Raw genomic sequence first — 24,033 nt, 5'->3', positions numbered from 1 at the left:
CCGCAGGAGCGGTCGACCCCAGCTGATATTATAATTTAGCGATTCGCATCTAATTTACCGCGCTATATTAATATATAGTACTACTAGACCGAGAAATTCTAATTTGTTGTTATATACATCTGCCAAACACTCTACCAGCGTCCTTTCTCAAACACCTTCACACCACCAATGTTCCCATCACCAAGGAAATAATGAAACTCATTCTCGTCGACAATTTCTCTCGCTTCACATGGCTGTCCTCCCTTTGTGATTCTAATTGCGCCCGTGACATCCTCCGCCATACCCGTACTAAGCGACCTTACACTGAAAACAGCGACCGCCCGCCGAACGAGGGAGAATAAATATGTGGTCTGCTCTTGTGCGAGCGTAGACATGCCGTCTAGCATTCTGTCGGCACTGTATGCCGATATTATTGAAATTCCGGAATCCTAATTACAGATCAACCTTCAATACTCGTACTGTACCGCAACGAGGTCTTGCTTACCTCCTGCAAATTGTTCACAAAGCGAAGTATCTCCTTCGCAGTCATTATTCCCAGCGCATGCAAACTATCCAGACCTTCAAAGATCAGAGTGGGCGATATACCTCCAGCTTTCGCCTCTAAAATTGCTGACCTGACTTGGTCTAGCCATGTTGATTTATTGGCGGACTGCAGGTACACCATCGAGTTCGTTTCGGGTGGAGTCGCAACAAATAATTGAGTGAAGCCATCGACGTAAATAAATCGCTTTTCGGTAATAATTGCATTCAAATCAAGACCCTATCGTATCATTAACCAACAAGCACTCCCTCGAATTTGTATAAGCTCTAGATCAAAATGCTTACAGTTTTCCTAAAACATCGTGCATGAAATTCCAAGTCGTGCAAGAATGACACAAAAACGACCGGCCGCTTCTGCGGTAGGCTATCGGACCCGTATAGAGAACCATGCTGATTTGCAATACTTGCCCTGACAAAATGTTGGAGAAGCCATGAACTGTTGGTCGAGAGCGCCGAGGTGACCAGTATGAGTTGAGGGTAAGTCCGCGAAGGCGGGAGATGCGCGCCGTCGAACACTCGTAATAGGTCAGGCAATTTCGACATTGGCAACAATACGCTTAGTAGTACTGCGACGATAATGAAACGATCAATGAAAGATAACGTGCCATGAGAGGAAGTTGCGAGAATTCATTATTAGCATCGTCGAGCGCACTGTTGAATACAAGGTTGTGGTTAAACGAACGAAAATACGGTACACACGTCCACAACCAAAGCACACATACATATATCCATATATAAATAACAACAATTTAACAATGTCTCCCAGTAATATTCATATATAAGAACCAAGGACAGAATCAAACCACTACTTGCATAATTTACACTAATCATCGTCGCAACAGAACGTTGGAATAGGACTATCTTGTCAAATATTAAAACCATAGCAAAACACAATATCAATTCCCTCCAAAAGAAGCCAACGCCCCGACAACATCAAAACATTGGAATATCGACGAGTTATTTGCGGCGAGATGAAGCCTCGGTGACCTTAGGGTCGATGGGAATCTTGTTTTCGTTACCGCTGACCAGTTGTGCTATTGAACCACTACTGGCGTCATAGAACACTTCGCCGTTTCCGCCAGCTGTCGCAGTTGGATCAACCAAGTCGGCGGTAGTGCCAAACAACGCACCACTGTGGTCATCATCCGCTCCCCAAGTTCCTGCATTTCCATTCAAAATGTTGTCCACAATATCGGACACGCCCTGTTCTGGCACAGTCTCAATTGGAGCTGTACGAGACTGCCGATTATTCGCGGAGCTGTGCTTTGGCCTTGTTTTAAATCCTGCAGCAGCATACTTCTCTGGGAAAGCATTTCGGAACCTGCACGAAATATTAGTAACTTCGCGACGGTATCAGCCAACGGTTGTTTGCACCTACCGATCCCGTAAGTCAGTACTACGCCGTTCAAACAGGTTGAGTTCCTCATCTTTTTGGATCTTTGACCAAGACGGGCCGTGCTTGAGGAATCCTTCGAGAAGTCGCGCGTCTTCCTCTGGCGTGAAGCTTCGGCGCTCCTTTCTATTCACTTTCGGTAATGCGTTCGGAAGTGGCGCCCGTTGCCGTCTACCTCCATGGGTAGTAGCGTTAGGGTAAAGTCTTCGATATTCGTCAGGGAAATAAGTGCGGAATCTACGCATGCGCACAATCAGTATTCGAGTCTTTGTCCCGTGTGCACAATATTCACGAACCTGTCCTTGAGATCTACAGCCGACCGGTTGTTAAATGTGAATCTAGTGATTGTTAGCAAGGTCCATCGCACAACGCAACCGGAACAACATACTGAGGATCCTGAAGAATCTTTTTCCAATTTCCGACACCGTACTATTGATAACCAAGGTCAGCCCACCTTCACTCCTCATTCAGTAGGGCGCGTAACATACCGTATTACAGCCCCTCAGTAAGTCATTGGTCTCTGCGTCAGTCCATTTCGTTCTCGTCTTTCTTTTCTGCGCAACGGGCTGCTGCTGTTGCTGCTGCTGCTGCTGCTGCTGCTGCTGCTGCTGTTGTTGATGTTGTTGTTGCTGTTGTTGCTGTTCGTGCACCGTCTTAGTCGGAGCCTTGCGCTTTCTCGCGGTAGGCTGGGCCGCGACTTCGAGCACTGTCAGCCAAAGCACCACAACAAAACTCACACAGTCCAATACCATGTCCCTAGCCAATCCCTTGTCAAAAAAATCAGAAAAACCTCACGTACCAGTTGCGCCGGCGAGATTCTGCGCCAAATTGACTGCGCTAGCAGTATCGCCAATTTCAGAGGTGATGAATGCAGTTGCGAGGTCACTCTGAGAAATGGCCTGAGAGGCGGCTTGTAGATTCGCGTAATTAGAACGAGTGGGTGGCATTTTCTGTCGAGCAGATCTTATACTTCTAACGAACTTTCACGGAAAATCCAAGTAGCGCGTCGCCAGACGATTCCTTCAATGTTTCAAAGATGGATTGTTTATGGAGCGAGGGTGAGGGCAGGGAAAGGGAAGGGAGAGGAATCGGGTTCGGGTTTGCGTCGGGTAGTTATACCCACTGAGTGGCGGACTGTAAATGCGGAGGCAGAGTGTAAGATAATGCTTAACAGCGTGACTAGCGGTGCAGTTGTGCCAACTGCAATTTTAGCGCGGATGGAGTTGCGGGTTAGTGTGACTTTTTCTCGCTGATCACGAGCCTGGCCGGCATCAGTTGTGATTAGCTCAACACGGGCCAATAATCGAGACCAACAACATTCATGTAGCTGCTATTCTTCTATATCAATTCCCACGTACTTTTACAGATCGGACAGGCGTACGATTGCACAGTCATGAATCATGCCAAGAGACTCTAGACTTTTTCGAAAAGAGGTTGTGCCCGATGAGCCAGATGATAATTTCGTGCTCTTGCTTATTCAGGAAGCATTGCAAAAGGAGAAACGACAAGAACGTGAAGGCATCAATGCTTTTATAAAGAGACAGTAAGTTATTTTAGCAATTTCGACTCTGTAAGTGAAGTCATTTGACTAAGGCAAACACACAGGAATCCGAACGGACTAAAACCTAATACCGAATTCCTCAAGCGCGTTGTTAAGAACGCCGACTTTCACAATACCGCGTTACTGAAGAGAGAAGCAGACGATGCGGCGACACGACTAAAGGTATTAAACGAGTTGGAAAATCCGTCTCGGTCGAAGTCTACTTTGTCTCTCCGACCATCATCGAATCGGGACTGGAGTGACGATGGTGACGAAGGCCGAGACAGAAGTTCGAGGCGAAGGCGGCATAATGAGACGGATATGCGCAAGCATTCTTCTCCTAATTCGTCTCATTTGCGACGACGCGAAGAAAGATATTATAGCATGGAGAGGAGTACCCAGTCAGACTCCGGCGACTCGTCGTGGAATATATCAAAGAGTGGTCGCCAAGTAATTAAAAGCTCGCTTCGACTTTCAAAAAGGAAGCGAGATTCTGGTTCCGATCGTGAAGATGGCTACTCGTCCGGGTCTCATCGGCGTCTCAGAGAGCATAAGGACCAATGGCCCAACCACGTCGAAGTCGTTGAGAAAAACGGTCACAGGCACGATGAAAGTCACAGTAATAGCCATTACGAAGAACATCGACATAGATCAAGGCATAGTTCTCCAGGACGGGATGGGGATAGACATAGACATCGCGAGAACCACAGCCAAACTCACCTCGGGCAACACAGTCACACTCAGAGACACAGAAGTGAAAGCGATAGAGACATTCACAGGAGCATGCTTCACCACAGCAATAGTTATCGACGTAAGGACGGGGATGAACATCTTCGACTCAACAGCAAGGATTACGGTGACTCATGACTATGCTTAGTGACAACAGTGACCGGGAGTATTAGAGACGCAACCTACTGATTAGTCACCAGATTCTAGTGCCTCGCATCCGTGGTATTTGGATTACTAGATATGAGTAGCCGATTACTATAGCCTGATGGTATTCTACTGGACAGGTCACATGCGCTCTGAGCAATTGACTATTGGTCGGGAACCAAGTCTGTTGTATGCTACTGTATCACTTGCATGACAGTTTGGGAAGTCTAATGTAATGTAATATGTACGCACTTTCTGCATCGTAATTGGAGACTAGCACGAAATTTAGATCGCTGAATAATACTATGCGTCTCAATTTGCCAATTTGATGATGGAGACACAATACCTTAGTCGGGTAAGGGTTGAGCCGCATCTCATAAAACAGGTCATAAACAAACAATCGCGCGCTAGAATCATACACGCACAGTATAGTGCCGCCACATTTCATAATCGAGCATTCAATACAAAGACGACACGGAGGACAAGAATGTCGACCATCACGGATGACTTCCTATCTCACCACAGTCAAATTCTGGCGGAGTTTACAAACGCGCGACTCAATTTCACAAACCAAGAACACGATTTTAAAGAATGGTCCACGCGGTGCTCCATTGCACTTGGGAGCGGCAGTCCTCTCCGTTCGCCTACACACATGGCGCAGAATATATCCGTTGACTGTTCGAATCCAGCTGCTATTGAAGTCGAGCTGAAGGACTTCAAGGAGTTGTTCTCAAAGTTGAAAGTTACATACTTGGAGCAGGAGACCAAGGAGACATTCTTGCGCGTTATTTTAGATGATAACGATGACGAGGGGGAGACGGAGAACGAGGATTCAAATGAGCGGAAGGATTTGAGGATATGGAGGATTAAAGAGAAGGATTTGGATGAAGCGACTCAACGGAATGCCGGGTTAAAGCAGGTTCTTGTTGACAAGAAGAACGCGCTCCAGGATGCGTCTGATCAGATCACTGCGCTCGTTGGAGAAGTTTGTGACAGTGCGTTTGGTTTCTCTGCGCGTTTGTCGTGATTATGACTGACTATGTTATAGAATACGAAATACTGAAAACAGAGGTGGGTCAGGCTGAAGATATGCTGCAAGAAATAGAAAGTATGGAAGCAGAAGTACGAGAACTAGAAAGGGGCGAAGATGAAGCCGATAAAGACGGCCATCAGGCTTTGTCACTTAAAGAGACTCGAGATCTATACGGAAACCTAATAACACAAGATTTGGAGCTTGATAGAGATATTCATGAACTCAAAGAAGTTATCATCCCAGGTAAAAGGCGAGAGTTGGAAAACCTTACCGCTGAACTTGGAAGACTATCGGAGCTTAGCAAGAGATTGGAGGAAGCGGCGAGACTTGCGGTTGAAGAACGGCAATTGGAGATGAGGCAAGGAAAGACTGTCGCGAAAGAAAATATTGGACGGTGGTAAGTCGCTGTCATAAATGATAGGTTAAACTTGGTTGGTTACTGACAAACTTTGAGGTATTCCAATGTTCTATATATACTGAAGTCGCTACTTTTCATAGATAAAGTACACGTCGACAGAGTATCCGAGCAAGTCATCTTGAGTTTTAAGAATTCCAAGGAGCGAACATTTGAAGTGAAACTATCATTCAACAAAGGCAGATTTTACAACGCTACAATGATTAATCCCTCGACATTACATATTTCACGTGTTGTCGACATTGCCGTCAAACATAACGACGTCCGATATTTTATAGAGGAGCTAAAATTGATGGTTGAACAATGAGCAACCCGCCGTTGTATTAGGTGTAGCATAAGATTATGAGAATATATGTACAAATTCTAATGTCCCGCCTCTATTGCCACTCGCTATATTATAAATTATCTCTTCTCCTCCATGGAATTTCTTCGACCCCAGCCCGTGGGTTGTCGTCTGTTTATGTCAGCAAGAAAATATCAAATGATATATCATTCACTAAATCTACATACTTCAAGAAAGCACCTACAGCCCCGAGATAACCTTCATGCCGTAAAAAGAATGCTTTCTTTTCGCCATTCGACCAGAAGTTAATCGCATATGACAGTGTATTCATGGTCTGAGGATGACCTCGAATAAATGAGCCCCCGAAATAAATGTGTTCCAGGTTGTACCTTTGAGCTTGGAGATATGCAATTTGACCAATATTATTGCTAATATTGTCATTAAAGAGATCATGCAGTAGGTGAGGACGGTCGAACATACCTGACAGCATAAAGCAGACTTCTACTTATGTCCTCGGCTCTAAACCGCGCGGGCGGGGCCACATCCTCGCCATCTTCATGCTCATGCGAAGCTCCATATAATTCGACGCTGTTTCCCGTCTGATCACTGATCTGTACGCCATCGGCAGATTCTAATCGTTTCTTGAAAACCTTACCGAAACTGCTGGCAATCGTGGTTGACTTGAGTCCTATTCGTCCGTAGTCTGAGCCATATATATCACCCACTAGCATGTCGACGTTGGTGTTGTCGCCATTAGCGGCCATATCTAACATTTCTAGATGTTGTCAGAGTATTGCTATGAGCAATAACCTAGTTACTCTTACCATCAAATGATTTCGCTCCAGTTAGTAACGACAGTAGTCCCCAGAGAGTGCCTCCGCCTAGCTATTGTGAATGTTAGCCCGTACTATCGTAAGACTCCTAAACCACTAACCGACGAGCCACCAATACGCTTAAATTGCCGTGGACCAGAAACCATAATCAAGCTGACACCAGACCCTATATTTACAAGCTGAAAAAGAGGTTAGTAGAGGGATAGTAAGCATGGGATGGGATGATGACTCTCACCAGATAAGGATAGATGTCAGCTTTGGCATCCACGAACGACATGGGATTTTGCTCACTATATGTAAATACTTCTGTTGGTATTTCTGTTATGAAGAAGTCCAGGCCTAGTATTATTAGCGTTGCATACAAGAAAATACGCAAAGTATTATACTTACCTACTATAAGACACTCCATCTCGTCTTCGCGCCATATTTCGACGTCCAGCTCCTTTCTCATTCGGTCGTAAAACTTGTATGCACCACCTCCAGTTGCCATAATGTAAACTTTCTTCCTTTCTGTACTGGTTGTCTCGGCGTCTACTGAACCATCAGAGATCGACTGTCGCTTTGCGGAGATAAGCTTCGACATGAACGCGAAGAGATCCTCGACGTTCTCTGTCTCGAACATGGTGAAGTTTAGTCTGCCCCCAATGCTGTCGCCATCACGGGTGAAGTAGACGAGCTTCGCCAATGAGCCGCCGATCTAAAGATGCAATTGTAGTTAGTCAGAGGAAACGAGACGCATATGGCGGACAAGGACGTACATCGACGGCGATGTGGGAGACATCGGCAGTGTGGTACGGCAGGACGATGTCGCGGTTGTGAGTGTTCTTGCCGCCACCGTTGATGTCAGCCGTTCGTAGCCCAACCGAAGAGGGTGGTCTCGAGGGCTCGTCATCGACGATGAACGCACCCTGGACATTTATTCGAATGGCACCCGGATAAGGGATGCTCCGTGGAGAGGAAGGCATTGACAGATGGCGGTGCGTATTATAGAGACCAATTGAGTAAATTTGGATGAGCAGTCACACTGACGAAAACCTTGGAGAGTAGTGGAAGCGTGAATTCCGGTTCTGCTCAGGCGTTGAGCCGAGTACAGAGCGTGGGGAAGCAATTCCCTTGGTGCTTGTCACCGAGGGAGAGGGATAGACAGCAGCGAGGAGAAGCGTTAGGACACGGACGTCTCGAACTGCTGGCTAGTCGGTATAATATTGAGACTGTATGCGGTATCGAGCGCGATACGTGAAAACGGTGCGTAACCCTTCGATAATATAATAGTCGTGTTCGTCGCTGGCTTTCGATTCCTGCCCCGTAACTGTTCTGGTTCCCCCTCTTTGACAGCCGCGTGAATGTCACACAAATGATATCGCGATGGTTAGGGCAAACTCACTATACGGCCGTCCCCATGACAAGACGGACTGCAAGAGATCCGTTCCGCGCGCCACTAGACTCTGATTATTCACACGTTGCCCAACAATTGATCACATTGCGTACAATTCATCATCGCAACCGAGCTGCCGCTTATGTCCGTCTACGCGTTATATTAGAATCCTTGAGCAATATATACTGCGACCGGCTATGTGCTGATCCGCATGGCTCTCCAATTATATGGACGGCAAGAGACCGCTAGAAGACACGGCCAACAGCAAGCGTACCGCTGCCTACCAAACCCATCCCAATGGGACGGTCAATCAGCAAGTGAGTCATAACGACAGTCGCAATTGGCCAAGCTCTGCGGACTCGTCGTTGTCCCATGCACGCTCACCCTCCGTGGCAACAGTTCCCTCGGTGACTCCAACCACCATGCTCGTAACTGCCCCGACTCCCCAGAAATCCCTTCACACTCCGGGTGCCTATCCGTCACGGTTCGCGTTTCCGCTCGTGCGGTCTATCTTCGGCTACGACGAGACAACCATAGAGGTGCTCGCCTCGCTCCAGGACAGTCTGCACAGTGTCGGTTTCCACAAGCAAGATATGAACGAAAAAGAGAGGAAGGTCTGGCGACAAGTTCAAGGCTTTGTCTTGAAAAAGAACTTCGCGGCCCTCGATTACGTCCGCATGTTGTGGAGCACTATCGCGAACCCTGACGAGTCACCAATTACTGCCGGCATAAGGGATCCTGTTTTCACGGTCTTGAAAAGGCATTTAGTGTGGCGGTCCTGGCTTGTGGCAGAGCAGCATACGAAGCTCAAAGGACAAGGGATAATTACTCATCCCGAAGTGCAGAACCGGCAGGCTCAGGCTCAGGCTCAGGCTCAGGCTCAGGCTCAGGCTCAGGCTCAGGCTCAGGCAAGGCTGGGTCGAAGCCCTGATATATCTGCTTCAATTCTGGCACCCGCTTCAAGGTTTGTGGCCTGATACATGTTTCGATAATAGAGCCCACTAATGGAGTTTTTAGCATTAGTTCAACGCAGACCGGGCAACTGCAGCCAACTCGTCCGAGGCAGGAGATAGATTCACCTGGGATTCAAACCCAAGATTTTATGCAGCGGCATTCTGGCATACAGCGAGACACCGCGCTTCTGGATTCTCAAGGGATCGCTCGAAGGGTAGCAGAGAATGCAAACAATGCTGAAGAGGCACAAACAGGTCCGTTCGCCTGGCTCCAGCGACCAGACAAACAGAAACTGCGAGTGCAGAACAAAGTATACGCTAATAGTCGAGGTGACGTCCTTGCATCCCAACTTCCTAACCGCCCGCAACACCAACAGCAACAGAAGTTACAGGAGCAGCAACTGCCTCAGGTTGTCGTTGGGACTAGATTCAGTCAGCGGGCCGTATCAATGCCCGAGCCTGTCATACACGTCAATCCTACTACCGCCATTGCTTCTCGTCAGGCAACGACAACGCAGACAACTACAGCACAGAGTGCGATTATAGAACAATTGCAACAACAAGAACAACACTCATACCTGTCCACTGTCACGAGCCCTAACGTTCGGCCCAGTGCGCAGACGCAATCGATGAGATTGCCATCTTCGCAATCGTCATATAAGATCAAGGCAGCACGTCCGGAGCGCGAGAAATTTTACATCTATCCTGCTTTGAAGTACGTCGCTCCGTCTCCTTTGAGCCCTCAGAAGCTACAGACGGCCATGAGATTTACCCTGTCCCTTCAGCAATACACCAATTGCTTGAGATCGGCTGAATATGTTTATGGGAAGATCATGGTTAACTTGCGTGGTTATCTCGGAGACAATGATCAGACGGTATCCTGGACCGACATGAGAATTACAGTCAACGACAGGTCGTTCGTTGTGAAGCATGGTAACGACAGGCCCGTCAATTTATCGGGTCTTGTCCGACCGGGTTACAATACGTTGAAAGTCGATATGGCAAAGTGGCCCAATCGCTTCCAGAACAACAGTTATACTGTTGCTGTCGAGTTGTGCCCGATCCTTTCGCCAGAAGAGGTTATTGAAATGGCCAAGAGCCATCACATCGAAATCGACGATGCAAAAGAGCAAATCCTGAAAACTATTCGTCCGCAAGCGACTGACCGGGATGGAGATGATGGCGACGATATTCAGTGCTTAACATATTCGTATAAGCTTACATTGAAATGCCCTCTATCAATGAAACGCATGAGATTGCCTGTACGATCAGTGCAGTGCACACATGCTACTTGTTTTGACTTGTATAACTTTCTCGAGATTTCGCGAGCATCGTGGAAGTGTCCGATCTGTCTTGGAATTTCTACGCCTCCTTTACTGGCCGTTGACGATTTCGTGAGATGGCTGATCGAAAATACAGATGAGAACGTGACGTCGGTCACGATATATCCTGACGAGCAGTGGAGACCGGACTTTATCTCAGAACCTGAACAGGCGGATATTTTGGACGATGAGTAGATGTTAGCTGTCCTCTATACTATGTAGGTGTAAGATAGTTGTTGAGCATTATACGGTGTTTGGACGTTTTTATGGAAGTTTGTCTAAATGATAGTATAATGGAATATGTATAATAGTACCTCACTGCACTAGCTTATGCGACAGTAATTAAATGCTATCCAACTTCATTATTAGAAGCCCTGAAGACGTAGGCGCATCAGCTCCTAAGCTATTCTACCGTATGGTGTTGTCTTGTAGTTGTCATGATTTCAGGATTCATGTAAGCGGGCGTTTGGATCAGCCAACCACCACCTCGCATAACCACAGACAACCACAACAAACTTTCAACAGCACGCGTGCGTGCAATCGCGACCGCCTCGACGTCACTCCGATACAATCGTCCTACTCCAAAGAGTGAAGTGATACTAGCCAATGTTTTCCTTCACGCCCTCGTCAACGTCCGGATCTGGGCAGTCGTCATTTTCACCGTCATTTGGCGGTCCGCGACCGATTTTCTCGACCGCACGGCACGTTGGGGAAACCCCTGCCAAAGAACGTAGCGGTGCACCGAAATTGTTCTCATCCCCCATTGCCACTGGAAGGTCCTCTACTGCAGAAGACATAGCTTATATATCTGAGGGCGAAGAAGAAATGGATGACGAGGACGACGGTGTGTTTACCTACGCCTTGCAAGATGCGCCCATAGTTGCTGGTCGACTGCAAGATTGGCAAGACCGACAGCGCACGCTTAAATTTCGCTTACCGCCTCTCTATAACAGCGGCGTTGCGTGGATTGATGGGAAGAAATTAGACGGAGGAGATCAAGTCCCTGTTGTTCCAGAAGAGATGAAGATTTATCCGGCTGAGATTCCCGATTCTGCTTTTTCAGATGAGTATACAAAGGTATTGTCCAGCGTGCATGTTATGAGGTGGTGCTAACATTGTAGCGCGACATAGTTTGTTAAAGATTCGTATGAGTTATACAGAGCTCTCACAAACACGGATCATATCGGCAGACCAATCGACCCATCGGAGAACAATCTCCCGAAATACGCAACTACATTCCTCCAAATGCTAGACGCCGCGCGGCGGCGAATATTTGACGAGCGACTATCGGAAGCATATGTCGTCTGCCACTGCTTATTCGCATCGTATTTCGCAGACCCAGGGACCACGAGAGCGGAGGCATTAATGGAATGGCTGAACCAGTATGATCCGCGACCTACGACTGAAGAAACGAGGGACATTATGACGGCACCACTGCCGTATGATGAACCCGGCTTTTGGGAGTTGGTGCACAAGTTGGCTATGCGTGGTTTGTTCTTCCAGTGCTCGAATTGCCTGAAAGAAGCAGGGGTGATTTACGCCGATTCCGAGTCGAAGAACGCGATGCAAACGGCAACATCGATATTGGAGACCGCACCCAAGGGATCGAAAGCGTTTGGGGGACACAGACAATGGCGCGCACGTGCGATCACCTTTGCCGAACAAGTTGCCAAGCTCTCCGATGTGAAGTTGCGGAAAGGACTCATTGCACTAGCGAATATTTTGCGCGGTGATAACGATACTATTTTGGCATTGTCGGAGTCGTGGCAGGAAGCCACTGCGGCTTTATTTTTATTTCATGATCCAGCCCCTTCACGGCTGTCGGAATATTATCAAAAGGCCGTGGTGGAGTTTCCTGTCGATCTTACGGTTATTTCCGAGGCTGGATGTGCTGCTATAATTGCTGGTGATATACCTAAGGTATCGTCAACATCAATTTTGACTGAGATGATCATTTGTCTGATTTATTGTATAGGCACTAAGCGTTGCTGAGCGATTGGATGTGTGCGTTGCCGCCCATATGGCCGATTTCTGCGATCGCCAGAGGATGCTTGATGATTTTTACAACGTCGCGACATTGTATGTCTGCTCTAGCGAAGATGCGGGACATGCTAATGATATGTGCAGGGATCTACCGCCATTCCGAGATTGGTTATTCATGGCTCATGCGATCAACTGCTGTGCTAATTACGGAACATGGTTCATTGGTGCGGCATACCTCAGAGATACCGAAGGAACCGAAGGGCTGTCTATCATCCGAGAGGTATGAATACGAAATGCAACTGCATTCCACTTGGTGTGATTTTAACGAAAGTAGACGATTACGCATGTGTACCTAGACAGCGAGCGAACGCTGACAGAACTACTGGATATTTGCAAAGAATTACAGTTCGACAAAGAGGCACAGCAAATAGTTATAGCATGGAGCAAGCTGCAATTATCACGGAATCAATTCGGCAGCGCGCTTGAATGGTTGGATTCTATTGGCAACGGTCACGAGATACGCGCCATTGCATGGCAATTACTTGAATCTAGTTTGCTCAATGGCTTGACCCTTCCAGATTCTATTCTGCAACAGTACTTGCCATCGCCGCAATTATGTCCTGTTCTGATTCGAGAATTTATTGCGCCATATGCGATATATTTCGCGTTCAAGAACCATTTGAAAGAAGGCAATATTGTGGATGCGGCACAGTATCTTGCGTCGTTGATACAGTTCTCGTATTTACCTGGGAGATTCTTTGGTGCGCTGTTGGGCGAATTGATTCCGCTGCTGGATCGACGGCGACCGCGGGCGCTGCCGACGGCTGAGTTAATAGCGATTATGAATTGTTTGTATCAGTGGGAAAAGGATGCGGGAAAACGCGCCGAGGGTATCCAGTTCTTGGAAGTTTGCTTGTCTGCCACGCGAGAAGCTACGGATTTGGCAGAGGATGATTGGCGGATAGAATACCCCAACATTGCAGCTCAAGATGTCGTTAAGTTGGTGCGATCGAAATTAATCAAAGAGCTGTCGCGTGCGTATCTGGAAGGGGAGTAACTCGTTTTAAATATAGGTCTAGATGTAGGATACTTGAAAAAATGGATGTACGATTTTGTGAATGTAGTGCTATATGGCTAGTCAGCAATTGAAATGACGAAGTTTGACTGACCTGGGCGGGAAAGCAGGGTCGTCATGTCAGAATGGAGTACTGAGAAGATGCCTGTACACGTGAATGTCTCAGGGTAGACAAAGTTTATCTTGGTGCTGGCAATAGTAAGTACGCACCAGCCGTTTTTATATCCGTACGATTGTTCCACACTAGATCTACAGCACAAGGGTAACCGTAGTACCGTCGCAGCAAGAATAAAGGTTGACAAAATCATAAAATCATCCGAAACTTGCGGGATCAGACCGACTTCGTAGTCATGCTCTGGCTAACCGTGGCTGCATGCGGGCTACTAGTCCTCTCTGGAACCAGCGATGGCATCAGCATGCCAGGTCAGTAATCCTATTATCGATTCAGTGCTACCTCGACGTTCAAATGTCAACCAAGCTAACCTTTTATCAAAAGGATCAGGCAAATCATACGCGGACGGTGAAGTAATCCCATTAATGGTCAACAAAGTGTCCTCAGATTCGACACAATTACCGTACGCGTACTACGATCTCAACTTCGTGTGTCCTCCCAGCCCAGATGTGAAGCGGGTCGGGTTAAATTTGGGAGAGATTTTGCGAGGCGACAGGATTGCGGGGTCGGATTACAACATTGTGATGGGACAGGACATTGAGTGTGGGCATTTGTGCGATGTTGAGGTTGATGCGGCAGGAATTGAGCGGGCAAGTGCATTGATTCGGAATTCGTATGTCGTGGAATGGTGAGTATTGAAATGAAGGGTTGCGAATGTGGTACTAAGAATTGGCTAATGTGGGTTCTGTAGGATTCTGGATAATTTGCCTGGGGCCACTTCCTATGAGTCAATGGACAAGACTCGGAAATATTACGCCGCAGGATTCAAGCTCGGCTTATATGAGAATGATGTATGTGCTTTGACGATATGGAGCGGAAGCTTATGTTGACTGCTATTAGGTTGCATATATTAACAATCACGTCACAATGATTATCAGATATCGCCCGGATGACAGTAGCCCAGGCCAAAATCTTATTGTCGCGTTCGAAGTGTATCCTAAATCGTATGCTATCATAATAGACTCCCTATTGGACATTGTATCTAAATTGACCACAGTGTTCGCAAGACGACTGCGCAGTGCCCCAAGAAGCTCGACAACGCGAAACCGCTCGCTCTCGATCCTACTCAAGAAAAACTGACAATCCCATATTCATATTCGGTGTACTTTAAAGAGGATCGGGACATCAAGTATTCGAACAGATGGGACCTTTATTTCCTCAATTCCTCAGATTCCAACAATATTCACTGGCTGGCGATCATCAATTCACTCATTATCGCGTCATTCCTGACAGCAGTCGTGGCTATTATCATGCTCCGGACACTGTCGCGTGATATACAGTCGTACAATCAAGAGGGCCATGGCGAGAATGATAAGGACTTGCCGGAGGACATTAGTGGATGGAAGCTTGTGCATGGCGATGTGTTTCGACCGCCCGTACACAAGGGTGTGCTAGCGTCGTTGATCGGGACTGGCGTGCAGATGTTTGTCATGGCATTCTCAATTTTGTGTAGGTATCTGTCGACCGATGTCCGGACACGCTGACTGATTATGACAGTTATTGCAGGATTAGGACTCTTAAGCCCTAGCTACCGCGGCGGTTTTCTGAGTATTGCCTTGTTCTTGTTTGCATTTGCTGGGTAAGTACCAACAGATAACCATGAAGATGTGTGAATAATTTATATGGTAGCGTCTTTTCTGGATATTTCAGCGCGCAGCTGTACAAGTCATTCAAGGGCGAGAGGTGGCTCAAAAATGCTCTAAGGGTATGGCACATTATTTGTTGTAATTAAGGCAAGCGCTAAGTATGATTAGACATCAATGCTCGTGCCCGGAATCCTTCTAGGCTACGTTGTTGTGTTGAATTTCTTCTCATGGAGCCAGTCGTCGTCTTCGGCGATTCCATTTGGTACGTTACTGGCGCTGATAGGCATGTGGCTGTTGATTCTCGTGCCGCTAGTCGTCCTCGGAAGCTGGCTTGGCTTCAGACGTCCTGCGGTAGAGTCGCCCACGAGAATCAAGCAAATACCGCGCCAAATTCCACCAACGCCGTGGTACATGAACCTCAAGTTTGCGATCTTCATCGGCGGCCTGATTCCGTTCGCTGTAATCCTCATTGAACTTTTGTTTATTCTCAAATCTGTGTGGCAGGACAAGACAGGGTATTACTACATGTATGGATTCCTGGGGCTGACTTTCTGCATCTTGATGGTTACGGTTGTCGAAATATCGATTGTGACGACGTATTTCCAGTTATGTGCTGAAGACTACAACTGGTGGTGGCGCTCGTTTTTGGTTGGGACCGGCTCCGCGTTTTGGATATTTGGATACTCGATCTGGTATTACTTCACGAAATTGAACTTGTCGGGGTTCGTGTCTGGGTTGCTGTTTTTCTCGTATTCGTTGATTGGGTGTGTGGTGTATGGGTTGTGCACGGGGACTGTGAGCTTTTTGGCTGCGTATTCCTTCGTGCATAGGATTTATATGGCGGTCAAGACAGACTAGGCTATAAGACATGACTTAACTTGGTTGGATTTTATTATAAGTTATATTCGATGGGATTTGGTGGATCTTTTGCGTATTTAGCTTATTGAATTTGGTGGAAGACAATATAATCCGCGGCTCGTTCTTGTTGAAGTAGTAGAAGTGTAGTATGCAAGAAATGGCAGGTTGCAACTAGGCACTGGCGATAGTTGACAAATCACTAGTGTTCGGTATACGAGAAGACTAGAACCTTATCGGTGTTAGTGATAGCTGAAAGGTTGTATTTGGCTCGAGAGATAAATTATAAAACCATTGCGATCCAAGGGGAGAAGCTGACTCTGATTGTCCAGCTTTGCTTAACTGTGCTAGTCCCCTTACCCTTACTGCGTCTTCCAACAATATGTTGCCACGCAGCAACAAGACGATGACAGACTCGTAGGAGCGGCCAGGTTATTATATGTTTTATTCCGGTTTAAGGCAGGCGGTTGTTCGAGTGAATGATTTCGTGTACCCGCCAGAGATAAAATGTGTGACATTCGGGCTTACACGTTAACTTACTGCAGAAGTGAACATCTATTACGTCACAATCATTTAATTAGAGTTGACAGGTCTTCCCGAGACATTATTGGGAGCTAATTCGAAGCTCCCTCCGAGGAAGCAACGACGGTTTTCACCCTCACTACCTAATATAGGCTATCTACATGGGAAGCCAACGTGGCAGCTTAATGGTCAAACCTATTGTACAGTTTGACTCGCGAGAGGTCATCGGATTGGTCGGGCAGGTTCGAGATTTCTAATAGTGTTTTCATAGGAACCGAGTATATTCCTGAATGTATTATGCAACAGCGCCCAAGACCGATAAGGTACTGGAGCCTTGGATTAAAGTAAGTGAACCTGAGAATGACGTCAGACCATGTAAAAGAGTCATCGCACGCTAAACCTTCTTGCAAGCCGCACAGACAGCCGAATCCAAAGATCGCAGCATCATCCGGCACAAACGTCTGATTGAGCGGAGAGTAGATTACATGAGATAGCTAAAATTGACTTCCCGGACGCGAGCTGAAATGTTCCATACCATTGGTTGGGTCTCACGTAATTGGCGACAGGGACGCTTGACGTGCGAGATCCCGAAGGTCGCGACATCTTTGAAACGATGACATCATAAATTGACAATTTCGCGAAGGACCGACCAACACAGTAGCTTCACTCGTAGCCCGTCGTTCCTGGCTGCTCAATTGTTTCGCGCGGCTGTGCGCCAACGACAGCAATTCTTGATTTTTTACGCAATTGTTCCGATCGGGTAGGAGGCGATCAGTAAAAGCAAAGGGCCCGGGCGAAGTAGCATAATCTGGATAGCACTGGCAAACTCTGGAAGGCCGTGCGGCTGTTGCTTTTGTCGCATTCAAAGTCCGCGGCGAATTGCCCAAAACATGGGCGGATTAGGTTTTCACATGGGCGCCATAGTGAATCCTCCGCAACTTTGCTGCCTTCACTTGCGCTCGATCCAAAGCGAGGGCCACCTACGGATTTCTGCAAATAGCTATTGCCGCGGAAATTTGCCCGGTGTACATTGGTTCTGGTCAATTAGTCACTAGCAGGTGCCATGCCCATGTTGCGCACTTCGTAGTTGCACATATACTGGGCCCTTCTGCCAGCTTCCCTTGCTTGTCGATACCATTACTATTTACACTGGCAATTGGCTAGCATTGGTTAACCTTCCCAAGCACGAGACAGAAGGGCCCCTTCCTCGTTATCGGCTGCTGTCTAGTTTATTCATTCTGTAACCATATGCCGTCTCTTTCACTACGACCGCTGCAACCCATGCAGACAGATTCGTCGTCGACCATCTCTTCAGGGTCTTCAGTCGCCGGTCTCTCCGTCGTCTCTTCCTCTTCGTCGTCAGCGGCGCCGCGCAACTTACTGTCTCGACTCGGCCGGAGCTCGTCGCCTAATGGCATGACCGTCGTTATCGACAACCAGAAGCCGTACTACACTGCCGGCGACTGCCTTTCTGGCGCCGTCATCCTGACCCCAATAAGTGACACCGGATTCACGGACGTTCTTATCACTCTCGAAGGCAATGCCAAAACATGGAGCGAAAGCTCTGGCGTTGGCAATCGCATCAACCTCAAGGACACGGTATGTTGTCAATGCCGTAGCTTGCTTTTACAATTGACTAATTGAGCGCGTGACAAGTTCCTGAAAATGTCGAGCCCAGTAGACGAGCACGATTATCCCTCACTCCGCATTTTTCGGGCCGGCATGACGTACACGTTCAAATTCTCGTTCGTCTTACCGGAACACCTGCTCGAAAGCCAATGCGGTCACCTTGCATCCCACAGACACCTGCCGCCGAGTCTCGGTGACCCAAATCTGCCGTCCGAACTCGACGACTCCTCTCCAGATATGGCTCGCATTACGTACCAGATCGTCAGCAAAGTCTTGCACATCAAAGACAACGGTCGTCGAAAATCTGTCCCTTACAGCGCGTCGGCGTCGATAGCGGTCGTGACGGCGTACGTGCCGGATATTCGAAATATTCCGCATAGCCACTACAAAAACCAGGAACTCAGTCTCGGGGATGGCGGATTCACGAGATTTTATCGCACCACGAAGACGTTGAAAAAGGGAATAATATCTAGGTCAACTACGGGCAGCCTGACGCTCGAGGCGTCGGTACTAAAACCATTCATCCACTTGAAAACCGAGTCCATCCCATTACTTCTGGCGCTGTCATATACTCCCGGTGCGAAAATCAAGAAATCTGAGTTTGAGATTCCAAAGGTCGAATCCGTGTCGGTCAAACTTCGGGTTTACACCTATTTCAATACAGTGCCAATGACATACATGCCTCATCCTGAATCAAGAGTGCTGGATCCGCGACTAGGACTTTACCAAGAGAGTTTTACGATTGCGAACTACAATTTTACATCGACTTCGTCACAGCTAGAATGGGCCAAAGAATCCGACTCGCATTATTCATTCAACGCCACCATCCCACTAACGCCGCCGAAACGGCGCGTCCTGGTACCAAATTTCTGGTCTTGCTTTATTGGTCGGCAATATGAGGCCGACGTCACCCTCAAGTTGTCTGGCGCCGGAGGCGGAAACATTGGCCTAAAAATCCCCGTCGAAGTCACGACCGACAAGATCGCGGACCAGGTTCTCAACAAGACAGTATCCCAAGGCGCACATGACGGCGTTCTGGATATGACCCGCCTGCAGGAAGACTCCGGCACCGAGGACGACGACGACCCTGTTCTGGAGGCGTTTTCTACTTGGGCGAGCGGCGGTCCGCTACAGTTGTCATCAGCACAATTCAGACCCTCACTGAATTTTCGTGAGCCGATAGAAAGTCGTCAGCTGGAAGAAGATACTCACACCCTGTCGGTCTGTAGCGACGGGTTGAGCAACAGTTTGCCAATGCATCCCTACGCCGGTTTCGTTTACTCCCGCTAATGACATGCGCGGTGACGCGAACGTGTGCCAATAGGTTCTTGCTTCTTTTGTTTTATTATCTGGCATTGATCGGTCTGGATTAGGAGTTCGTCTTTTCTGTCAATCTTTCGTGCATTGCTACAGTCGGTTTAATTGGTTTATTTCCAAGTTATGAAAGCTATAATGGTTACAATCATTTTCGCCTTTAAAATTTGTTTATTTCACATGTTTTGATGAATACGCGTTTATATGTAATTTTGACGATCAACTAATTCAATTACAGTTGACTCATATACATACACCTTGAGTAATTTATTAATATTTTTACTAAGCGAACAAAAGCAAATAGACCTTGACGCCCGGGTCTTGCCCGTGTCCCTGTATAGTACCATCCCATGAGAAATATTTAAAAGAAAGGTCCCAATACTCCTTTAGCGGCACACGTAGCACGAAAGTAAACAGAGCACATCACCTAACTCCTATGCTTAATGTACAAATCAAGGCCTGGGCCCGCAGTGGCCCGTTGCTGCGTACAGAAGCGCGTGGCCAGGGACCAAATGAGGGTGACAATTTCGCAAATTACCAGATCAATGTATGCCGTCCTTCGAGAGCCCGCAACCGGCCAATGCTCGACACTCTCGCGTCCGGCAACCTAAACACCGCGTCGTCGTCAGATCCGCTGCCCGCCTCGTCAGCCGACCGGTAAGGTACTACGATAGTCCGCCCAAACTCAGCGGCCCAGACCTTGTCCTGCAACCCTGCGGCTACGGCTTCTTGCTCGAGCTTTTGCTTCGGCTCGAGATAATGCTCGTCGCTTAGCATGAACGTGGCCCAGTGCACGCCCACTAGTCTTTTCGCACCGAGATCGATCATGATTTGGACGGACTCAGCTGGATCGACGTGTTGGGGTTGTAGATGCCACCGAGGAGAATATGCCCCGCACGGAACCAGTGCAAGTTCGCAACCGGTGCCGTAGACTTGGGAAATCCCTTTGAAGAGCTCGGCCGAATAGCCGGTGTCGCCCGCGTGGAAAATTACTGGTCGTGTATTGTGCAATATCAGGAACGAGCACCAAAGCGAGCGATTCGAGTCGTACAGATATCGACCTGACCAGTGCTATAGTCCATTGTCAGCATAGTGGGCACGGTGTAACTTTAGAAATACGTACCATGGCAGGGGTACACGCGATTTCCCATCCATCTCGTTCTTTGCCAGGAAGTGGTATCTTGTCCCACCATTTCATCTCTGCAACGCGGTAGATCCCATACCGAGCGAGATATCTCCTCAGACCCACCGGCACTATCCACATTGCAGAATTGCCAATCTTCCTGATTGTCTCGTCTTCAAGATGGTCTGGATGGTCGTGCGACACCAAGACAAAGTCAATCCGTGGAAGATGTTCGAGCTGGCATGGACTAGGCCGCAATCGTTTTGGGCCGATTAATGAGTTGATGATATGGGCGCTGTGTCAGAGTTAGGAGACCTGTCTCGCAAACCTTCCAATACTCTTACCTAAACAACGGATCAGTGAGGAAATTGATTCCATGGCATTGAATGAATATACAGCTCTGTCCGATCCAAGTCACTGTCAGTCTTTCGTCTCGTGGTGGAATGCCATTGGAAATCATAGATCTCGTAGCAGTCTCATCCGCCGCTGGCGAATGGGGTCCGCTACTCGTCGTATTGCTACTTGTATCGGAAAGAGAATGGGCTTCGTGGCTTCCAGCGTGACTAGTAGCATTCGCGACATAGCGTTGGCTGATTGGAGTCCACGAGTCAGCCAGCGTCATACTATCAAACTGGATATTTGTGGATGATCCAGTGTCGGACGAGTAATACACCGCCGATGTGACTGAGCTTGTAAGTCCCATGGGCGATGCATTCCCAGACGGCGACAGGTCTGGATTACTCTCCGTCTTGAGATCACTGCCGGTCGCAGCTACCACAGTACTGGTATCAAACAGAACTTCGAAATCGGGCCGATAGAGGGGAAGCAATTCAGCAAGCAATGTTTTATCTCGGGGCACCCCAGCACGCGGATTCCAACGGATAACTTCGACTATTTTCCAGACGATAAATTCGAAGATGCCATGCTCTCTGTATTCGGGAAACGGGTTAACGAAGCGGCCGCCGACGACAAGAACAGCAAATTGCTCCTCAGGAGATGAGTTTCGCAGACTATGGAACCATCACCCGTTAGCCATAATGTTCGACCATATGCAAAAGTTCGAATTCGAGCTCACATCTCCAAGTCACCACTATCTTTAGCCTGTTTCGCACGTAGACGGCGCCGCTTGATAGCGCTCCAGCGTGCTGTACTCATGTACCCATAGTACAGCGAGTATATGGCGATGACGACGATACTAACATTGATCTTTGCGCCCATGTCGATTGGATTATGTAGAAAAGCGGACTTGTAATTTTGCAGTGGCAGATGACGCGTAGAATGTAACCGACACGCCTGGGGCAAAAACGACGCTACTAGATATACTTTATTGATCTAGACTCCCGTAGGCTGTGTGTATCGACTGCTGCCTCGTAAGCAGCGAATGAAACCTGCTGTAGAGCTGCAGCAGCAAGCAAGCAAGTAATCGAGTTTGACCCAGCTATGCTTGTGAGGTACAAAAATGTTCAGGACTGGAGATGCAGATGCCGCAGGGACGGACGCACGGAGGGCGGGGAGCGGCGGTCGCGCACATGTTCAGTCATTGCAGGTCCCAAACTCCCAACGATTGTCGATGGCTTGTCATTAGAGGTTCAAATGTCACCCACATCAGTCAAGCAGTATTACAGTCGTATGCTTAGTAGCGTCGTCACCAGTGTTATCAGGAATTGAAGAATGTATGCAATTGTTATGATCTGTTTTTATTTCAAAACTTACATCTGATCTATATGCATGTTGTCGAATGAAGTCATCGGTACAAACCCCGAGATAACTTGTAAGCTAATGTCCCGGCCATTTGGTAAGGGTCAGGGTTAGGCGCTCTATTTACGACCTGCCTTTAACGGTTAGCTGATTGTAGATTCGAAGGGCGTTGTCTCACTGTACTACTCAGCGCGCGGCAACGAAGTGGATGCTTTCGATGCACATCCATTGATACAGATCGTTGACTGAGTTGATCTATATCTTATTGAAGATATTGAACACAGACAGCCGTGGCCGTTTAGAGATTGAATGCACGGATCTTGATTAGCTGATTATCATGGCGCCACAAGCGAAGCGATCACGGTCATCGACAACGCATAACAAGCCGCCGGTGAAACAAGTCAGACTTACAGACAGCTTTAGACAGAAGAAAAAGCCGGCAAATCTGCAAAGCGTGATAGACAAGAAGCTGCAGCCTGAGTCGTCGCAGTCCACGACGGATGTCATTTCGGTAACCGCTTCGCCTTCTGACGCAGCCGAAGAACCTGCTCGTGAGATTGACATTGAAGGCGAAGTAGAGAGTCAGGAGCTATCCGTGGCCTCCGAGGAGGATGTAGAGGAGGAAGCCGAGAAGCAGGTCGTTCCGGCGGAGCCAGAAATTGAAGAGCCTCTCGACTATAACGATCCCCAATATGTGGCTTATTTCGAGACTACACAGAAAGTTAACATTGCTTCACCAAGTATGGCGATCGACGTAATTTTCGTTATAGCTTTCGTAATAATCTAATGTTTGATTCTAGTACACCAACAGGGTGTTTCGACTGTGGTGCGAATATTGAAAAACTTCGATTTGACGGCTGCGTACGGTCCAACTGTTGGTATGACGCGGCTGCAGCGATGGCAACGTGCAGAGAAACTGGGACTAAAACCACCGGAAGTGGTTTACAAGATATTAACCAGCAAAGAAGGAAAGAGCATTGATGAATTACGAGAAGGATATTTGTATGACCAGATATAGTTATGTAATTGCGATTGCAGTAGCCGTTCCTTGTTCGCGTCGGTGCTCATTTTGCTTGTAGTTGATGGTTTGGGATGGGATAAATGTGTTTGGCGCTATCGTGATGGTATATATATAATCTATAATCAGATAGTAGTACGATATGGAGGCTTGCCTACTCAATGATCAACCGTCGACAAGCTGTAACGCGATACGCGTGCGAAGCCCAGCGTAGCATTGAGTTAGGTTGGCATCCAAGGGCCGATCTACCGCAGGCAAAGATGCGCACGCTCATTCACTATACGATGACGGCCATATACGTGTGGCATCTTGCGATGTAACGTCCTAGCGCTTTCTTTGTGCTATATATAGATAACAGAATGCAACTGAAGCAGTTCAATAGTAGAAGGACAATACAAAAAATGAAAAGCAATGGGCTAGAACATCATTTATGATGCCTCTATGGTTGGAGTCCTGTGTATTAATTATGTATTCGCGGTGTACGGCTTGTTTGGGTTC

At 47.7% G+C, this 24,033-nt stretch overlaps 11 protein-coding genes across 11 annotated transcripts; 7 read left to right on the top strand and 4 right to left on the bottom strand.

Moving 5' to 3' along the window:
• Nucleotides 1-57: 57 nt before the first annotated feature.
• On the bottom strand, nt 58-1,400 carry POJ06DRAFT_78229 (uncharacterized protein). Its single transcript, XM_056191551.1, has 3 exons — nt 826-1,400; nt 485-760; nt 58-428 (listed from the first exon to the last, which is right to left on the bottom strand). Exons 1-3 carry the CDS (start codon nt 1,081-1,083, stop codon nt 132-134), a joined length of 831 nt encoding a protein of 276 aa, XP_056045601.1. The 5' UTR covers nt 1,084-1,400; the 3' UTR covers nt 58-131.
• A 97-nt stretch (nt 1,401-1,497) lies between these two features.
• POJ06DRAFT_236778 (uncharacterized protein) lies at nt 1,498-2,880 on the bottom strand (the record flags this gene model as incomplete). Its single annotated transcript, XM_056185919.1, has 6 exons — nt 1,498-1,861; nt 1,919-2,170; nt 2,230-2,271; nt 2,322-2,362; nt 2,422-2,639; nt 2,733-2,880. 6 exons carry the CDS (start codon nt 2,878-2,880, stop codon nt 1,498-1,500), a joined length of 1,065 nt encoding a protein of 354 aa, XP_056045600.1.
• A 355-nt stretch (nt 2,881-3,235) lies between these two features.
• On the top strand, nt 3,236-4,721 carry POJ06DRAFT_248919 (uncharacterized protein). Its single transcript, XM_056187095.1, has 2 exons — nt 3,236-3,476; nt 3,539-4,721. Exons 1-2 carry the CDS (start codon nt 3,334-3,336, stop codon nt 4,338-4,340), a joined length of 945 nt encoding a protein of 314 aa, XP_056045599.1. The 5' UTR covers nt 3,236-3,333; the 3' UTR covers nt 4,341-4,721.
• A 112-nt stretch (nt 4,722-4,833) lies between these two features.
• Nucleotides 4,834-5,780, top strand: POJ06DRAFT_236776 (uncharacterized protein; the record flags this gene model as incomplete). Its single annotated transcript, XM_056185918.1, has 2 exons — nt 4,834-5,341; nt 5,395-5,780. 2 exons carry the CDS (start codon nt 4,834-4,836, stop codon nt 5,778-5,780), a joined length of 894 nt encoding a protein of 297 aa, XP_056045598.1.
• A 416-nt stretch (nt 5,781-6,196) lies between these two features.
• Nucleotides 6,197-7,875, bottom strand: POJ06DRAFT_266755 (type II pantothenate kinase; the record flags this gene model as incomplete). Its single annotated transcript, XM_056189182.1, has 8 exons — nt 6,197-6,248; nt 6,305-6,505; nt 6,558-6,852; nt 6,902-6,962; nt 7,012-7,089; nt 7,146-7,249; nt 7,301-7,607; nt 7,669-7,875. 8 exons carry the CDS (start codon nt 7,873-7,875, stop codon nt 6,197-6,199), a joined length of 1,305 nt encoding a protein of 434 aa, XP_056045597.1.
• A 456-nt stretch (nt 7,876-8,331) lies between these two features.
• On the top strand, nt 8,332-10,963 carry POJ06DRAFT_78156 (uncharacterized protein). The gene is made up of 2 exons (XM_056191550.1): nt 8,332-9,249; nt 9,303-10,963. The coding sequence occupies exons 1-2, from the start codon at nt 8,513-8,515 to the stop codon at nt 10,753-10,755; spliced, it is 2,190 nt and encodes a 729-aa protein (XP_056045596.1). The 5' UTR covers nt 8,332-8,512; the 3' UTR covers nt 10,756-10,963.
• A 33-nt stretch (nt 10,964-10,996) lies between these two features.
• POJ06DRAFT_248908 (Nup85 nucleoporin-domain-containing protein) lies at nt 10,997-13,802 on the top strand. The gene is made up of 5 exons (XM_056187094.1): nt 10,997-11,637; nt 11,692-12,480; nt 12,536-12,639; nt 12,688-12,823; nt 12,878-13,802. The coding sequence occupies exons 1-5, from the start codon at nt 11,167-11,169 to the stop codon at nt 13,598-13,600; spliced, it is 2,223 nt and encodes a 740-aa protein (XP_056045595.1). The 5' UTR covers nt 10,997-11,166; the 3' UTR covers nt 13,601-13,802.
• Nucleotides 13,803-13,823: 21 nt separating this feature from the next.
• POJ06DRAFT_77971 (uncharacterized protein) lies at nt 13,824-16,414 on the top strand. The gene is made up of 8 exons (XM_056191548.1): nt 13,824-14,041; nt 14,115-14,418; nt 14,482-14,581; nt 14,631-14,734; nt 14,788-15,239; nt 15,288-15,369; nt 15,420-15,495; nt 15,545-16,414. The coding sequence occupies exons 1-8, from the start codon at nt 13,969-13,971 to the stop codon at nt 16,232-16,234; spliced, it is 1,881 nt and encodes a 626-aa protein (XP_056045594.1). The 5' UTR covers nt 13,824-13,968; the 3' UTR covers nt 16,235-16,414.
• Nucleotides 16,415-17,779: 1,365 nt separating this feature from the next.
• Nucleotides 17,780-19,931, top strand: POJ06DRAFT_274392 (uncharacterized protein). The gene is made up of 2 exons (XM_056189614.1): nt 17,780-18,352; nt 18,410-19,931. The coding sequence occupies exons 1-2, from the start codon at nt 18,002-18,004 to the stop codon at nt 19,670-19,672; spliced, it is 1,614 nt and encodes a 537-aa protein (XP_056045593.1). The 5' UTR covers nt 17,780-18,001; the 3' UTR covers nt 19,673-19,931.
• POJ06DRAFT_248897 (beta-lactamase superfamily domain-containing protein) lies at nt 19,932-22,299 on the bottom strand. Its single transcript, XM_056187093.1, has 4 exons — nt 21,895-22,299; nt 21,164-21,829; nt 20,820-21,114; nt 19,932-20,767 (listed from the first exon to the last, which is right to left on the bottom strand). Exons 1-4 carry the CDS (start codon nt 22,035-22,037, stop codon nt 20,231-20,233), a joined length of 1,641 nt encoding a protein of 546 aa, XP_056045592.1. The 5' UTR covers nt 22,038-22,299; the 3' UTR covers nt 19,932-20,230.
• Nucleotides 22,300-22,602: 303 nt separating this feature from the next.
• On the top strand, nt 22,603-23,922 carry POJ06DRAFT_248895 (DNA polymerase delta, subunit 4-domain-containing protein). The gene is made up of 2 exons (XM_056187092.1): nt 22,603-23,257; nt 23,318-23,922. Exons 1-2 carry the CDS (start codon nt 22,855-22,857, stop codon nt 23,533-23,535), a joined length of 621 nt encoding a protein of 206 aa, XP_056045591.1. The 5' UTR covers nt 22,603-22,854; the 3' UTR covers nt 23,536-23,922.
• Nucleotides 23,923-24,033: the final 111 nt, after the last annotated feature.

This window comes from Lipomyces tetrasporus, assembly GCF_029532465.1.
Source record: "Lipomyces tetrasporus strain NRRL Y-64009 chromosome Unknown POJ06scaffold_3, whole genome shotgun sequence".
Classification (NCBI taxonomy): Eukaryota; Fungi; Ascomycota; class Lipomycetes; order Lipomycetales; family Lipomycetaceae; genus Lipomyces; species Lipomyces tetrasporus.
Note: the sequence above shows the minus strand (reverse complement) of the source record. Positions and strands in the feature narration are given on the sequence as shown.

What these genes read in the sequence shown, in the direction of transcription:
- POJ06DRAFT_78229 (XM_056191551.1), bottom strand. Translation starts at nt 1,083, where the DNA reads ATGTCGAAATTGCCTGACCTATTACGAGTGTTCGACGGCGCGCATCTC. An exon ending in CACGATGTTTTAGGAAAACT is followed by an intron (nt 761 to 825) that starts GTAAGCATTTTG and finishes ATGATACGATAG; the next exon opens with GGTCTTGATTTGAATGCAAT. An exon ending in TTGTGAACAATTTGCAGGAG is followed by an intron (nt 429 to 484) that starts GTAAGCAAGACC and finishes ATCTGTAATTAG; the next exon opens with GATTCCGGAATTTCAATAAT.
- POJ06DRAFT_248919 (XM_056187095.1), top strand. Translation starts at nt 3,334, where the DNA reads ATGCCAAGAGACTCTAGACTTTTTCGAAAAGAGGTTGTGCCCGATGAG. An exon ending in AATGCTTTTATAAAGAGACA is followed by an intron (nt 3,477 to 3,538) that starts GTAAGTTATTTT and finishes GCAAACACACAG; the next exon opens with GAATCCGAACGGACTAAAAC.
- POJ06DRAFT_78156 (XM_056191550.1), top strand. Translation starts at nt 8,513, where the DNA reads ATGGACGGCAAGAGACCGCTAGAAGACACGGCCAACAGCAAGCGTACC. An exon ending in ATTCTGGCACCCGCTTCAAG is followed by an intron (nt 9,250 to 9,302) that starts GTTTGTGGCCTG and finishes TGGAGTTTTTAG; the next exon opens with CATTAGTTCAACGCAGACCG.
- POJ06DRAFT_248908 (XM_056187094.1), top strand. Translation starts at nt 11,167, where the DNA reads ATGTTTTCCTTCACGCCCTCGTCAACGTCCGGATCTGGGCAGTCGTCA. An exon ending in TTTCAGATGAGTATACAAAG is followed by an intron (nt 11,638 to 11,691) that starts GTATTGTCCAGC and finishes AGCGCGACATAG; the next exon opens with TTTGTTAAAGATTCGTATGA. An exon ending in GGCTGTCTATCATCCGAGAG is followed by an intron (nt 12,824 to 12,877) that starts GTATGAATACGA and finishes TAACGAAAGTAG; the next exon opens with ACGATTACGCATGTGTACCT.
- POJ06DRAFT_77971 (XM_056191548.1), top strand. Translation starts at nt 13,969, where the DNA reads ATGCTCTGGCTAACCGTGGCTGCATGCGGGCTACTAGTCCTCTCTGGA. An exon ending in CGATGGCATCAGCATGCCAG is followed by an intron (nt 14,042 to 14,114) that starts GTCAGTAATCCT and finishes TTTTATCAAAAG; the next exon opens with GATCAGGCAAATCATACGCG. An exon ending in TCGGCTTATATGAGAATGAT is followed by an intron (nt 14,582 to 14,630) that starts GTATGTGCTTTG and finishes GACTGCTATTAG; the next exon opens with GTTGCATATATTAACAATCA.
- POJ06DRAFT_274392 (XM_056189614.1), top strand. Translation starts at nt 18,002, where the DNA reads ATGCCGTCTCTTTCACTACGACCGCTGCAACCCATGCAGACAGATTCG. An exon ending in GCATCAACCTCAAGGACACG is followed by an intron (nt 18,353 to 18,409) that starts GTATGTTGTCAA and finishes GCGCGTGACAAG; the next exon opens with TTCCTGAAAATGTCGAGCCC.
- POJ06DRAFT_248897 (XM_056187093.1), bottom strand. Translation starts at nt 22,037, where the DNA reads ATGGGCGCAAAGATCAATGTTAGTATCGTCGTCATCGCCATATACTCG. An exon ending in CTCACTGATCCGTTGTTTAG is followed by an intron (nt 21,115 to 21,163) that starts GTAAGAGTATTG and finishes ACTCTGACACAG; the next exon opens with CGCCCATATCATCAACTCAT. An exon ending in TCGCGTGTACCCCTGCCATG is followed by an intron (nt 20,768 to 20,819) that starts GTACGTATTTCT and finishes AATGGACTATAG; the next exon opens with CACTGGTCAGGTCGATATCT.
- POJ06DRAFT_248895 (XM_056187092.1), top strand. Translation starts at nt 22,855, where the DNA reads ATGGCGCCACAAGCGAAGCGATCACGGTCATCGACAACGCATAACAAG. An exon ending in AGTTAACATTGCTTCACCAA is followed by an intron (nt 23,258 to 23,317) that starts GTATGGCGATCG and finishes GTTTGATTCTAG; the next exon opens with TACACCAACAGGGTGTTTCG.